The 15,202-nt window shown below is 42.4% G+C and overlaps 3 protein-coding genes and 1 long non-coding RNA gene across 6 annotated transcripts; 2 read left to right on the plus strand and 2 right to left on the minus strand.

Annotated features, from left to right (window-relative positions):
• The first annotated feature begins 61 nt into the window (after positions 1-61).
• Positions 62-3,488, plus strand: LOC125987797 (peptidyl-prolyl cis-trans isomerase FKBP1A). Its single transcript, XM_049752293.2, has 5 exons — positions 62-215; positions 308-355; positions 1,542-1,654; positions 1,725-1,901; positions 2,755-3,488. Exons 1-4 carry the CDS (start codon positions 179-181, stop codon positions 1,851-1,853), a joined length of 327 nt encoding a protein of 108 aa, XP_049608250.1. The 5' UTR covers positions 62-178; the 3' UTR covers positions 1,854-1,901; positions 2,755-3,488.
• Positions 3,385-8,214, minus strand: LOC125987794 (syntaphilin). Of its 2 annotated transcripts, XM_049752287.2 has the most exons (5): positions 8,020-8,214; positions 6,956-7,048; positions 6,745-6,876; positions 6,468-6,617; positions 3,385-6,081 (listed from the first exon to the last, which is right to left on the minus strand). In XM_049752287.2, exons 2-5 carry the CDS (start codon positions 7,003-7,005, stop codon positions 4,995-4,997), a joined length of 1,419 nt encoding a protein of 472 aa, XP_049608244.1. In that variant the 5' UTR covers positions 7,006-7,048; positions 8,020-8,214; the 3' UTR covers positions 3,385-4,994. The 2 variants fall into 2 exon arrangements, with proteins under 2 accessions (XP_049608244.1, XP_049608246.1); XM_049752289.2 differs by lacking the exon at positions 8,020-8,214 and having other exon boundaries at positions 6,956-7,981.
• Positions 8,215-8,903: 689 nt separating this feature from the next.
• On the plus strand, positions 8,904-9,842 carry LOC125988761 (uncharacterized). Its single transcript, XR_007488493.2, has 3 exons — positions 8,904-9,146; positions 9,232-9,404; positions 9,561-9,842. It is a non-coding gene; the product is annotated as an uncharacterized lncRNA (long non-coding RNA).
• A 67-nt stretch (positions 9,843-9,909) lies between these two features.
• Positions 9,910-15,199, minus strand: LOC125988759 (double-strand-break repair protein rad21-like protein 1). 2 transcript variants are annotated; one of them, XM_049754410.1, is made up of 14 exons: positions 15,041-15,199; positions 14,269-14,440; positions 14,058-14,184; positions 13,676-13,775; positions 13,410-13,492; positions 12,921-13,016; positions 12,704-12,799; positions 12,517-12,612; positions 11,789-12,018; positions 11,627-11,696; positions 10,987-11,120; positions 10,828-10,917; positions 10,584-10,661; positions 9,910-10,427 (listed from the first exon to the last, which is right to left on the minus strand). In XM_049754410.1, exons 2-14 carry the CDS (start codon positions 14,416-14,418, stop codon positions 10,251-10,253), a joined length of 1,527 nt encoding a protein of 508 aa, XP_049610367.1. In that variant the 5' UTR covers positions 14,419-14,440; positions 15,041-15,199; the 3' UTR covers positions 9,910-10,250. The 2 variants fall into 2 exon arrangements, with proteins under 2 accessions (XP_049610367.1, XP_049610366.1); XM_049754409.1 differs by having other exon boundaries at positions 12,921-13,019.
• Positions 15,200-15,202: the final 3 nt, after the last annotated feature.

Here is a 15,202-nt window from a genome sequence, read left to right on the forward strand (position 1 = left end):
TGCGCGTGTCCGTGTGTGTGGTTCCCACAAAAAAATAAACAATACCCCCAGATTTGCGCGTGTGGGCGCACGCACGCACGCCTGCGTGAATGTGCGCCTGCGCGTGTGCAAACCGTGCATCCCCCTGCTTCCGCTCTTCGCACGGTGGGCGAAACGGAACGGCCGAGGAATCGCGAACATGGGAGTGCAAATTGAAACCATCAAGCCGGGGGACGGTAGGTCGAGCTCGCCTTATGTTTTTGCAAAATCGGTTTGTTTGTGGTGTTTTTTGTCCATTCCGACGGTGCTGTCCCGTGCGTGTCTGCAGGACAAACGTTTCCCAAGAAGGGGCAGCGCGTCGTGGTGCACTACACTGGTGAGTAAGGATCGCGGCTGCAAGAGCGACTAACTTAACCATTTGGCCTTTGAATAATAATCATAATGATGATTATCCCACCATTGTTTGCTTGCGACGTTTTGGCTTAATGCATTCTTGTCGTGAACTGGGTTGGTTTGTTTCCACTTGGTATTGTGGAGCGCGGCGGAAGGATTCCTCTTTGGCTAGTGGTCAAGCGTGAAGTCATTATGGCTTTTTGGTGAGAAATCACTGGGTTGCTAACGTTTATATTTAATGATCTTGTGTTTAATTGAAGTTTGTATTAGTTCTTTTTTCTATGGTTTGGGTGAGTTAGCAGGAGCCTAGCTTTTTGCCAATCGGCCCGCGTTAAGCTAGGCGGCTGACTTAAGCTAATGGGCTAACCAGCTGCAATGCTGCCCTAGAAAAAAAATGTTCTGTCAAATTGGTTTTCATGTAAGCTCATTGTTGTTCTCGGGGATAAGGTTGGGGGGGGGGGGGTGTTAGTTAGATAGTGTAACCACGTTAATAACTAATCAGCGATAACAAGCCAAGTGTTAAGGGTGTAACGTTACGCCACTTATAACGGATCTGATGTGTTTGAAGGATCTTCGGAAGAGTCTGGTTGCAAAAGAGTTCTCAGAAGTATCGATTTGTTTAGCCAACTCGTCAAACAATGTCAATATCACATTAACTTAATGTCGACGATGAATGAAACTGTTTTGGTCCCACCAAGAGACATGATCAGTGTCATTGACAAATGTTTTAATATTAGCAAATGCATGCACTTTGGCCATCACAACACAATGTGCAGGAAAAACGCATTTTCATGTAATTATTATTTTATTTCCTGGGGACGCAAATAGCACCAGTTTGGTGGAATGAACCATTGACAATACCGCGATTGTGTCAAAATTACGTCACTTGTCAAGATGGCGATCAGGTCATTTGATTTATGACGTTGATTTTGATTTCAAAATGTCACAAAGTGTCATTTGACTATAAGGACAATCTGCACGCAGGGACAAAAGTGCGACGCAATCAAATGTTAGATGTTACTTAAGTTGCAATTGAACTTGATGTTAGGATGATGTTGCCCGGTTGATGTCAGTGGCAACAGTTTGATGATAGAAGCAGTTGGCTTGACTTTTTATAGAGAGAGCTTCGTGAACAGTATGGTTGTGACACACACCTTCTCTGTGGTCAGGAACACTGGATGACGGAAAAGTGTTTGACTCCTCGAGGGGCCGAGCGAAGCCTTTCAAGTTCAAGATAGGACACCAGGAGGTCATCCGCGGCTGGGAAGAAGGAGTCGCTCAGGTTAGGAGTTGAGCGGAGCCTTTCTCCCTGCACAATGGTGAACTCACCTATAACCTCTCCACCTTCACAGATGAGCGTAGGTCAGCGGGCCAAGCTGATCTGCTCGCCGGACTTCGCTTACGGCAGCAAGGGCCACCCAGGGGTCATCCCCCCAAATGCTACGCTCACCTTCGACGTGGAGTTGCTGGGGCTGGAGTAGGGCTGAAGCGTCTTCGCCGCTTTGCCTCGTTCCGTGCAACTTGCCAGGGTGAGACAAAATATTTTGGTGTCAAGATATCCTACTGAAAATTTTATCTAATATTTGATTTGATCGGATATTTGGATAAAAATAACTACTTTTTTTTCTTGAATATAAATACAGCAGGCAAAAACATGTAACATCTACTTACGAACGCCTATGCTTACGAACATTCCGAGATACGAGCCTCAAGATTTTTTTGCCTCCACCCATGAGTGACTCTGTTAGAGCGTGTCAGGTGACGTGTGTGTGCGTGTCTCTACCCTTCGCTCAGCCACTTCCTGTGTTTGTTGATCTTAAACTGTGCATAGGAGGTTCCTCTCTAGGAACATTAGTTTTGACAAATCTCTCCCCATTGTTTTTCGGTCCATGAAATGAGGTGACGGAAGAGCCACAGTAGCGATTTTGCTAGCGAAAACAACACACTTGAGTAGGGCTGTGCAATCAAGCAAAATGACATAATCGAAAAGAAACAATTGTTAATATGTATTAATGCTCAGTGCAACAAAACCATACTTGAATTTATCATTGGCAGCATTTCCGTTTAAAAAAAAAAAAAAAAAAAAAACACGCATTTTCACACTGCCCCGTTCTCTCTTGAGCTATTGTTGAAACAGCCTACTCATGTGGTCCTGAGGGGGCTGCTTGATGCCCGCAGGCACCCCAGCTGTAGAGTTAACACTTCAACCATCTTTTTTTTCTTTCTCTGTATTTCTCCCTGAATGAGCGCATGCACCTGCAAGAGCGTGCAGTCAACATGGCTGGTGACCAAACATTGATTTGGGTGTCGCGCATATGATTTTATAACGAGGCAGAAATCTTTACTGTCACCTGTATCGTGCTGCTTTTGTGTTGACTGCAGGTCAAATCCTATCATGGGAACATGGAGGAAAATCCAGATGACTCCTGCATAGGACCTACTATGTCTATACCTTCACCTGTCCACTCTCCTTTTCGTATGATACCACTTCCTTCTAGTTTGGACCTTCTACTCAGTCCAACCTCTTCCCATCCTATCTATTTAGACATACTGCAATGTATTTTCATGTTTTGTTTTATTTTTGACATTTACATGCTTTTTCTTGGTTCTGAAGTTCTGAATCAGTTTCATTCCTCGTGTGGCCTTTCTACAACACTGGTCTTAATGTGTTTTTTTCAAAAGGAATTGTTTTGACGTGAAGCTGTTTTACGAGTGGCCATGGCACTTAGTTATCCAGCGACATTACACAAGGACGTCTCATCACTTGACATCCTCAAATCAAGCACACAAACGGAGTTGCCTACAGCTCTCCACAATTTTTGCCAGCAACATTTATTTATGAGCGCACGATGATTTTAGCGCTCAGATACTCACAGTTGGACGCTTTTTGTCTTGGTTTGCTCTAAGAAAAAAAAGAAAAAACAATAAATGTGGGGAAAATGTACCCCCTGCCCCCCCGAAAAACGTTTGTGGCAAAAGGTTTGTTGCATGAAAACTTACCCACGAGGCACCTTGCAATTTGTGATTGCGTTTATTTTAAGGAGTTGTGTGTTACAAGCTGTGGATGTTACATTCTCTTCCTTACTCTTCACAATAAAAGAGTACAGTCAGTACAAGCGTCTCATTGCTTTGTAGGAATAGGACAGATCAGATTTAAGGAGCAATCATACCCTTGCAAGTTAAAGATATACATACATTACATTTATATTTCAACCAAAAAAGATTCTCTTTTTGTGCAACGTGCAGATCCAACCTTTAAGTTGAATTGAGCTAGCAAACTACCCCTGAAAACAAAAATATATATTTCTTTGCATGAGGTTCAAACTAGTTATTGTACATATTTTATTACGTGCTTAGGATTTGCTAATTCAGCAGGAACTTTACCTCACTCTGTCTTCCCTTGTCCTATGTTAACACATTCGCTCTTTCTTTATATATACAAAGTTCAAAAATAGACCCAAAACATTATCTTAAAAATCCTTGGACAAAGCCTTTTGCATTCATACATTCACGGATCACAACATGACCTTGTATAACCTTCAGTCCACACACACGTTGGTCAAGTATTTCCATGGAAAACGACAAGGTAGCTCCTCCTATGCTTTGCTGCCACTGTTAAGTCCCTGTAAAGTTTTTTATTATGCAAGCTATTAAATATTTATAAAGAAATGTTCCCGCAGGAAATGCTCTTGGAAAGAAAATACTGTACATGACAAGTGATGATTTGTCTATTTAGATGATCGTAAACTACATACGTCTGGGGAGAAAATGTTTCCACTAAACTGAAATTGAACAAATCTGATTTTCTTGCACAAATAAAATTGTAGACAGGACAAAGCGCACAGTAGAGTCCGAAAAAGTCACACAATTTCGAGTTCACCCAAAATCTTATGGAAAATAATTCTCAAAACAGTAAGACATCAGCTCAGTAAATATTGTGAAATAAAATTACAAAAACTATAAGAATGAAAAATATACATCGTAGGACAGAAAAGCGTAATAAACATTATACCTTGTTGGTTGAAAACAAACCATTCTGAAAGATTAAATGTATTGTACATAAGTTCAATACAACTGAACTGGAGCACTCCGGCAATTTGCTTGAATAGCATTTTGCTTGGACCCAGGGGCGGAGCTATGTGGTTGCCAGGGGCGGCCATGACCCACCCTTTGTCAATCTCAACACCTATGGAAAAATATTGTCCGAGATTTAGCACGCCTGTGACCCTCATGAGGGTCACAGGCGTGCTAAATCAGTCTTTGGGCGGCAAACTGTATGGATGGACAATATATTATTTTTCTGAATATATTAAAAAAAAACATTCTGGAAGTCAAGTCAATTCTGGAAGAAAATTTGTTTTGAGAGGAGGCTGGAATGTAATTGCATTTCCATTCATTACAATGGGGAAAAGATGAGTGTTTTGAGTTGCAATCGCTCTCTCCTGTAAATAGCGGGGGTCCACTTTTATCTTTTGAGAACAATTTTTCTCTGTGCAAATAAGTAAGCCCCCCGTAAATTCACACCAGTTCTTTGACATATTCTTTGAAGTTAAATGTGACAAGAGCAGCCCATGCCAAAAGCGTGTTAAGTTTGAGAAAGCCTGGAGGATTGAGATGCCAAGTCAGATGGGCGTTCCACTCACGCTGGCCCGTCCACGTCCTGGCCCGCCACCTCTCCGACGGAGCGAGTGCAAGGCCACAGCACAGCAACCTCTCAGCAAGGAGCCGATGTGATAGACGGGCGCAATGTCCTGAGGTGATCCCCGACACAGCCACGCCACGGTCGGAACCACCGGCGCAGCCAAGGCCAACAGATCCACCAAGAAGTAAGGGCTCCAGTGACACCTCTGAGGCGCATCATCATTTCCCACTTCCTCTTTGCAGTCTTCCTCTGTCTCCAAGATGGCTGCTTCCTGCCTGTGGGGGGCTGCGGTGTGGGGTTGGCGCACGTGGGGCATCTCTGGAGGAGACAGAGGAAGCAAAGTCGTCGGAGCGACGAAGGGATCCGCGGGGCTCGTGTCCCCCGACGGCACGGAAATGACGCTCAGCTCCTCTGGGCCGCTGTCCTCACGTGACCGCCAAGTCATGGTCGGGCTGCAGGCCTGCGAGCGTACTTCTGGCTTTCTCCTCGCCGGAGCACTCGGGACAGGGTCGGCGGATGCCGTCGAAACCGAGGCAGTAGTTTCCGGGGGCTCCTCCTGAGGTAAGTGCAGGAACAAGTGATGATGAGGGAGGTAGCAGCTTCCGGACAGAGAGTGGCAGGAGTGGGAGACGGATACCGCGCCGCCTCGGCACAGCCGGTCACATGCGGCGTAGGGCAGCGCAGTCCCTTCGGCGCGGTCTCGCCGCGGCGTGCGCTCCGTGAGGAGTCCGGCCTCCAGCAGCAGGTGGCATGATGATCGGTTCGACTCGGTCGGCGCGGCCTCTGCGCTCAGGTGTCTGCTGCGGGTCAAAGTGCTGGCAGGGGAGCAGCCGCAGGAGCGAGACCTCCCGCTGGGCCTCGGGTCCTGTGACCTCGTGTATGGCTTATGGTCGTGGTCTTGCTTACCCAGGTTGGACTTGACAGACTCCACCACTTCTTGCAGGTGCTGAATTTCTTTGCGGGCTTCTTTGAGGGCCAACTGGGCCTCCACGCGGTGGCATTCTTCTTCAATCCAGTCTTCCTGCATCCTGTATAGCTGAGTCCTCAACTCATCTATTTCGTAGTCCCTGTGGTGTAACCCAAGAAAATGGAAAGTATGTGAGTTTTTTTTTTTTTTTACCGACCTTTTGTTTTGCTGGTATACAACAGGCGCCAGGGCAGTAGTTTTTGTTCTTCATCTTCTGTAAAATACAACGCTTAGAATGCACAAACATAAATTGATTATGATTCCATAACAGCCATGAGAAAATAGGCAAAAAAAAGAAAAATCATTGTATAAAAGCGGGTATTTGCAAATGTCTTAGTTTGAGTCAACACAAAAATCGGTGTGCTTTCGTGGCCGAGTACAAAAATCAAGCTTTACAGTAGAGAGGCTGACACAGTATGTAAAATCTTAATTTATATTGTACATAAAGTTTGTATACAACTGACGGATGTATTTGATATGACTGACCTGTGATGTAATCGCTCCACGTTGTCCCTCAGTCTGGCTCGCAGATGACGTATGCACACTTCTTTCTGCTGCAGGGGAGTGAGGTATTGCTCTGGGGCAGGAGGCCTGATCCCATGGTTGTCGCTACACACTGTCTGCTTTGCCTGACGCCTGAGGAGAAAAAACAGTGGCGACGTCATGTTTTGGGTAGATTTTTGGCGTTTATTTTATTTCTGAGCTTAATGTTGACTCATCCATCATATTGTGCCCAAAAAAATCCCAATTAGCAACTTTGTACCTTGGCGTACTGGGATACATCCGAGGCGTGAGGCTTCCCTCTGTCGCCTTGACCTTCAGCGAGTAGTTGCTGGTGCTGGACATGTCACTAGGGTTGCATCGTCCGCTGCTACCACTCGTTCCTGCAGAGCGCCTTGTTGTGAAAACGACAACAATATTGAGTTGATGTGTCCTAAACATTATTTGGATGAGCAAGCAGGATGTGACCGTACCTGCGCTGACCTGATGAAGGTTTCCTGCTTGGGGTGAGCGTTAAGGACATACTGCCTCTAGTAAAGGAGGCTCGGAGTCCTTCCAGCTAGACTCTGAAAAATAGTAAATGCATTTATGGTATTAGAATCTGATTGGGTCTAAATTGGATTATGGAGAGTCATTTCCTGCAAAAAAAACTGACTTTGGCAAAGAATGAGTTAGGCACTTCTGTTATTAGTGTGATGATATGAAGCAACCAGTATATTGATCAGTTCAATTTTACTGTCTACACTAGAGCAAATTAACAACTGAATGAACCAAAACAGTCTTCCGCTCTATTTTTAAGTGGGATTAAAGTTAAATATAAACTCAAAACAACTTTGCAGATTCACGAACAATCAAACAGTCACGCTCCCTCCAAGATGATGTCTTGGACTTGGACGGATGACGTAGCCGTTCAGACTGTGGAACAGTGTGTTGTTTTTACTCTGCTTCTAATATTGTTAATTGAGTTTTTAAATCTTTTGACGTGTTGTGTCTTTGTTTGCATGAAGCGCATTGATTTTCCTTGTGGATGAAATGTGCTGTATGAATAAAGTAAATGGCAAAAGGTACAATGAACTTTTTCATTCGTACACACCGTGGCTTTGTGTTCATTTCACAATAGGTCGTGTTGTGAGTACATTTCGACGACATCATCTTTAGTTTAGTATTAATACTTTTCTGTGTGGTGGGGTTCCGAGAGAATTTTGTCACGCACGCACAATTCCATCCATCTCACCTCGCCTCTGCTATATGAGCAATAGCAGCATCAGCATCAGCATCCACCAACAGGTGGTCACGGCGTTAATGGCGAGAAATACGTAAGCGTGTTACGTAAGCGTGCGCGTGATTGAGGATGCGGAGGCGAGCAGCTGGCACAAAAAGCGCACCAAAAGCGGCCACAATATGTAGAGCATCCTGGAATACAATTAAGTAGTGAAAAACAGCAGGAGTACAAAATAGAGAGGAGAAAAGGCTGAGTCCTGCAGAGGTGTCCGATAAAGCCGTTTGTGTGGCGGCGGGTACCGCGAACGCGTCTCACCGTGTCAGAAGCCTCGGACCCGAGCGTGCCGCTCACGGGGACGACGACAGCTATACCGAGGCTGCGGCTGGTGCGTCGCTGGCAGCGTGGCGAGAAGACGCAGCAGCTGATGCGGATCCGAGCGCATCCTGCAGCCATGAAGGGCTCATATCGAGTGCGCCCACTGCGACGTCGATGCCTCTTAAAGAGACAGCAGGGGACGAGAGGAGACGACAGAGGGGAGGACAGGACATGAGATGGGACAAACGTTCAGCGCTGTCACAATCACAATCCAAATGCTCTCACACTTATCAACTACTAATAAAGTACTCTTGATATACCGTACTGAAATGCTTTCTGATAAAGCATCAATTAATCAATCTATCTCATATAGACTACTGAAAAAAGTGTTTCAGTAGTGTGTGGACAATTCAGGAATGAGTGATAGTGTGAGAGCACCATAGTTATTAAAAGATTTTTAGGTCAATGTGGAATATGGGAGAGTATATTGTGTGAACATTTCAGTAGTAGTGTGTTTCATTTTACATGTGAAAGTGTTTCTGTTGTGTAGCTTCATATTCACCTGGCGCAAGCAACGTGGTTTCACAAGTTCCCATTCAGGGGGGTAAATGTGAGTGAATGGTTGTCTGTTTGGACAGTGATTGATTGGCGGCCCACCCATTGTGTAGGACAGGGTCGGGAAACCTATGGGTCGCGAGCCATATATGGTTCTTTTGGTGACTGCGTCTGGTTCGCGGACAAATCTGACATTTGTTTACACAATCGAAGTCAGAAATAATTGTAAAAAAATAGACTGACTGAAATCAAAATGTTAAATTAGCTTTCAAAATCTATAATATGATCACGTTTGCAATCCATCCCATCTGTTTTCTTCCGCTGAAATCACGGTTGCGTCATATCAGCCAATCCCAGCTGCCCTTCGGTGTAGAGAAGGTTGACGCCAGGTCGGACAAAAAAAAAAGCGCGATTTTTATTGGACAATACGATGCCTACGGGGTCGTGAGAGGTAAAATTCCATCCAAGAGGAAAAAAAAGATGACGATTACCGAACATTTCAGAGTGAGTAGACCGAGCTAGTCAAGCTAGTCAGGCTAGTCAACAGCAACTCCGTGTATGGACCAGACAAGGTGACTAGTTTTGCTGGCGCATTAGCAATTGTGAGGAACGGAAAGCCATTTTTACTGATGGCGAATATTTCATCATATGGATAAGGAAAAGTTACTCAAACGGATAAAAGACATGCCTCTGTCAGCAAGAACCGTTCACGATCGGGCCATTTTGACTGATGAGAGCCTCAACGACTGCATGAAGCTCAACCTCACCGCATATCAACCGGACTACAAAGCCATCAGCATAACAATGCAGCCCCAGAAGTCTCATGAATGGTGAGTTTTTTTTTTCTAGACTTCAATATAAAAACGTTCAAAAAATCGTTACTCTTAATTAAAATACATGCATTTAATTGTATTTAGCCCATTGTTGTTGTTTTTTTAAATGGTATGGCTCTCACGGGAAATGGTTATGGCTATGTCTGCCAAAAGGTTCCTGACCCCTGGTGTAGGAAGTCAGCCGGGATAGGGTAGGCTCCATTCTCCAATCAAGATTGGATGGAATAAAAAAAGTCTTCCCAGAAGAGTGAAATGAAACCAGCAGGAAGACATTTCTGCCAATATTTATACAGTATGGGTTAAAAACATTATCATGCTTAGGATTGGACAGCGTGAGCAGCTCTGCTCAGTTACGTGAGTTGTGACAAATGGCAGGTCGTGTTGTAATATGCGTTTGTGTTCATTTTGCTACCTCTGTTTAACACAATGAGCCTAGAAAAAGTGAAGTGTAACATAGCAGGGATGATTGTAATGCAACAAACCTGAATGATACACGTTGCAATCAGATCTTAATAATTTAATGACAAATTGTTTGATACACACTGCTGGCTTTTAAAACAGCAACAGCGTCAACATTTTCAAGCAATAAATGTTAACTGTTCAACGTTTCACTCATAAGAAAGTGCTCTGTTTTCAGTTCAACTAAAATTGGGTTTCACTTCAATTATGAGTTGCTCTAGAATGAATACAAATAAATATTTTTCTCTTGCAATTGTATTATTATTTAACACACAACCACGTTCTCCAAAACCGTATTATTATTTAACACACAACCACGTTCTCCAAAACCAAGACTGCAACCTGTTGAAGAACCCACTGACAACTTAAACTGTATTTAGTGTTTCAACTTGAAGAATGCAGAACCAGGGTGAGAAAGATGTCGTGGCATGGACCACTCTGGTGCAGATTCACAACCCCTTCCTTATGAAGCATAAGGCAACACTGGAATGTTCTAGCCACCTGCAGGCGGGTGTGTCCTGAGCAAAGGTCCCTCAGGCAGAACGAAGTGCCCTCAGAACGCTGCCACACACGTGCACACACACATAACTTTAATATGTATATACTATATATACATATAAATACATAATTTTTTTGCCATATAGTCTAGAGGAAATACTGGATTTAGGATGGTTGATATCAGCATTAATAATAACTACTTTATTTTTAGGGACTTACTTGTAGGAATTTCAGAAGCATGTGTGCCTGTCGGTACACCGTTTGATTCTCCCAAGAGTTTTGGCAGCCCAGCAAAGACTGCAAGTTACAAAGGGACCGTGTTATTTACAGGAAGTGTCAGCTCAACCTCCAGGGAGACACGTTAACAGGGACCAAATGGTTTGAAAATGGTAGCCCCACTGCCAAGTTAATTTGAATCCAACAATGCTGGCAAAAGCTTGAGCCACACAAACTTTGAAGCCACCTGACTGTGCTGCTCCATGTGAGACTGATGGATTAACATCGGGTACTCTGGTGAAAGCTCTGGTTGACTTGTGTCCAATATGTGTTCATCCTGAGACACAAAGCACATATGATAAATGTGACTGATGCATCACAATTGGCTAGAAATAGTTGTGCTTACTTGCATGAGCTCCGAGTCACTCATGTGTTCGCTGGAATAATTAAACTCTGTGAGCTTGTGTTCTGTGGAAGAATCATTGAAGCTTTCTGTGCTGAGTGGGCTCGTGTTACTGAGAGGGGACACAGGGTACAGAGCTGTGGAAAAGAACAGAAACACTTCAATCAGACACGCTGTTGTGTGTGAAAGTAATGGCGACCAAAAAACTATTTGAGACCAATTCCAATATTTGGCAGGGAAAAAAAAGTCTGAAAACTGACAAGCAGGTCAATTTAAAAAATATAGAATTCATTTTAAAAAAGTAGGTTTTTGTCCATTAATGATTGCAATGACAAATATATCATTAATTGCTAGGTATAACAATTGTAAATTACGTATTAAACCGGGAGCCCTTGCATTAATCAGTAACCAAATCGCTCTGAGAGATGCTTATTGGCGTTAGAGCCCCGTCTAGTGGACAAACGGCACAATAACATCATTATTGTGACTCCAACACTGATTACCATTGACTGTTTCATGGGACATTAAGAATATATTATCGTGTAATCTGTAAAACTCTGGCAAATCATAATTATTTTTAAAGAGCCAATGAAATCAGACAACAGATTAATCGGCCAGGCCCAATTCGAGCAAAATATCCTACCTTCATGGTCATCTTCCCGCATGACCTCTTCCTCCTCAAATGTCACCTGGATAACGTCCTTTGGAAAAGCCTATCAAGAGAAAATGGAATTCGGCAGTATCATAGATTTCAAACGGGTGTTTTTATGACTTGATCTGGGAGGAGAAAGTGGTTTCGGGGTACCTCCTTAATCTCTGAACCTATAACACTGGAGCATGGCTGCATGAGCAGTTTGACTGCAGTTCCGCTTTCTTTCCAGTCCATTAGCTGTTGAGTGGGGGGAGCCATGATCGGGATGTCAATCAGGTCGGAGTCGTCGCTAAGCTGCATCTGCATGACTTTGTCACTCAGAAATGTCATTTGGTCCATGATCAACTTGCACTTCCTCTGTCTTCTCTTCTTATTTGTACTTGCTGAGGAGATGAGAATAGTGAGTCAAGTAATGTTTGATACATCTAAATTTGAAATAATTGCCCATTAATTTTTTTTCAAATTTATTTTAAAAGTGGAATCGGTAAAAAAGTGCTTTGCAATTGCCGAACGTTTTTAAAAGTGAAGACAATTTGGAATTTTAGCAAGAAACATGAAGTCAATGCACTTTACTTGCTAATGTGGCGGGCCAGATCTAGCCCACAGGCCAAATGCAATGGAGACGTGTCATGTAAATTCCATGACCCCTGATAATCACTACCATCTTGGCCATGACTGGTATCCCTTCAAATGGTCTAAGTAAGTACTTTCTTAAGCAATTATCCTCCGGCTGTAAGCCAATGTCAACATACAAAGAAGTTTTTGGCCATTCGACTTGTATTTGCAAGGACAACGTCTGTCCTTGGATTGACCAGATTTTTGCATATTTGGTTTCAGACATTTAAGTGTAATAGGTGTACATAAAGTTTGGTTGTGCCTACAAGTGTCAGTCAAAGGCGGAAGGACAAAGGATGTCTGCTTGTAAGATGACTGATTCAGGGATACTTCTTCCTCTGCAGGATCTCTTCTAATTACATCTGAAGAACAGAGGGAATTTCTCAACCAGGAGTTTGTACCTATTTGTGAAACTGAACGCTAAATAATGAATCTCTAAGAACCCTGTTGTACCATGCTTTTGATTGAGGGAATATTTGTTAGGTGTCTCATTATCATCTGGGATGAACTCAGTAAAGTCAGGATGAGTGCCGGAGGATGTCAGGAAGTCTGTGGGATCAAAAATCACAACTTTATTGACAATAGATGACAGAGAATCAAGATGAATTGGTCAAAATGGACACAATCGTAGAATACCGTATGTCTGTTCAGATCATTTAAGAAGACCTACCAAGACGTAAATCTACTCCGATGTCCTCATCCCCGAACAAGTCTTCTGGGTGACCCAGAGTTTGAAAGTTCATATCCAGCTGATTGATGGTCATATCTACTGCAAATCACAAAGAGAGAACAATAATCCAAACCAGTACTCTTTCAGCATTCACCTCACTTTTTTCCTAAGGCACAGTCAATACCAATTAATAAGAAGACTGAGTAAGCAAATCTTGTATGTAACAAACATTTGAAAACAAAAGATAGATATGGATATAGATTTTGCTGATTAACTCAAATCCCACAAATGCAATATTAATCAAAATGCTGTGTTTGGACTATTGGGGGCACATAAAACATGTTATTGTGAAGAAAAAAAATGGGGTTAACTTCCTCTTTAATGTGTCCTATCCATCTTGTGCCTTTCATACAACAAAGTACTTAAGACTTAAGAACCGATTAAACTGAGTATAGATAGTTGTATTCTTCTGTTTTTGTCAATGGTTACTTGAATATTCCTTGATGGTAATTTCCTCTGCATGACTTAGGTTTTGCGAGTAGACATCCACATTCATATCCACGTTGAAGTCACTAATGGAGGGAAAGACATAACGAATAATAAATACCAATCAAATAATTAAAATTTTCAATTAAATTAAATTTCAATAAATCTATTTGGATATGTAACTGAGGAATGTAATATTCAGCCATTTATAATTCATATTTTTCACTCATGGTTATATGAAGTGCAATCAGAAGAACACAAAAAGGTACCTTGAGTCTGGCAAGTAAGAAACGTCGTTACTCAAGGAGATTTCTTTTACTGCGGCCTCAAATCCTTCACAAGACAATTTTTTTGTCTTTTCTGGAGCATCTGGAATGTAAAAGGTTACAAGCAGATGCCAATATCAGAATAATTTTACTTGACAAGAGAAAACTAATAGAACCTTCTGGGCGTGAGTAAAAGAAAATGTCTATACGGTCCCTTAACATTCTGGCACTAATCAACTCAGTGTCCATCAATTAATTGGTATAAGCATCCAGTTAGACATTTGGCAGTTTTTTTTTTCTAGTCACACATTTTAAATTCCATCAAGTTGGCCAATTTCAACAAATAAAAATTGCACTCCGCAGATGATGAGTACAAACGTTTTACCTGGCCGAAATGACAGATTGAGTTTATCCAGGGCATGACTGCAGTCTGTTAGGAGATATTTTGCTTTTCTGCATAAGATCTGAGTCACGCCAAGAAGTAGAGATCCAGACAGTCGTAAACCCAGAATCTGTAAATACAGTAGCAGCCATTTTGTACAGTACTTTTGGGGCATTTGTTGGGCATATGACGTTAATACTTTAGAATTGTGCACCTGTGGGGAAGATACGATATCTTCTACTGCTGAATCCAAATCACATTCAATAACATGGGTCTTGGTGACCTTACTGTTATAGTACACAGATAACCAAATTTCCTTCAGCTTTTCCCACTTGTACAAGAAGGGTTTCCAATGGTTGATCATATTCCTGGAGTAATCTTGTCACCTGAAACAAAAATATTTATGCTATGGTTTAATTCATGTCATTGTGTTGCCAGCGGTTGAGTTAAATTACAAAGTTTGGCAGCAAATGTCACAGCAAACCTTCGCTTTGGTTAGGAGTTTAACATAGGTTTTCACAAAAGTACAGTTCTATATTAATATAAGTGTATAATGTATAACCCACTTCTTCTCACACTGTACAACATGGGAGTGAATAAAGTTTTTCCTAAAAAAAATTAAGTAAATTTTACGAGGAGTTTTTGAGCTTTTTTCGTTTTTTTTTTAACTAGTTTACTGTGTCACAGCTGGTGACAGTCGAGTAACCTAGCAACCACTGAGGGGCATCCGAAAAGTTTCGTGTCATTTGTCATTGTCAGGAGTAAGGAAAACATTGACCGCAAAATTGAATTCCTTCCTTGTGCCCAGGGTTAAGGTGGAAAAAAAAAAAAATACGGATTTCAGGTGGGAAATAAATGTGACAGGTTAACGTCGACGCTTGTAGTTAGGTCCTTTAACGAGCATTTTACCACATAGTGTTAACCTCCAATTATGGACACAGCTCAGAAGAGTAATATCGTACATGTATATATATTTTTCAACTCACAGTTTAAGCAGATAAAAAATCCGTCATCAATTCCAGCAGCTCTCGCAAATGACGAGTACTTCACTCGAAAATCCCGCTTCTTTCTTCGGCTTGTGACGTCATGTAATTTTCCGGCCTAGAAAATGGCGGCCCGTTTGACGTAATGCGGAAAAAAGGCAATAA

Source organism: Syngnathus scovelli, chromosome 2, assembly GCF_024217435.2.
Source record: "Syngnathus scovelli strain Florida chromosome 2, RoL_Ssco_1.2, whole genome shotgun sequence".
Classification (NCBI taxonomy): Eukaryota; Metazoa; Chordata; class Actinopteri; order Syngnathiformes; family Syngnathidae; genus Syngnathus; species Syngnathus scovelli.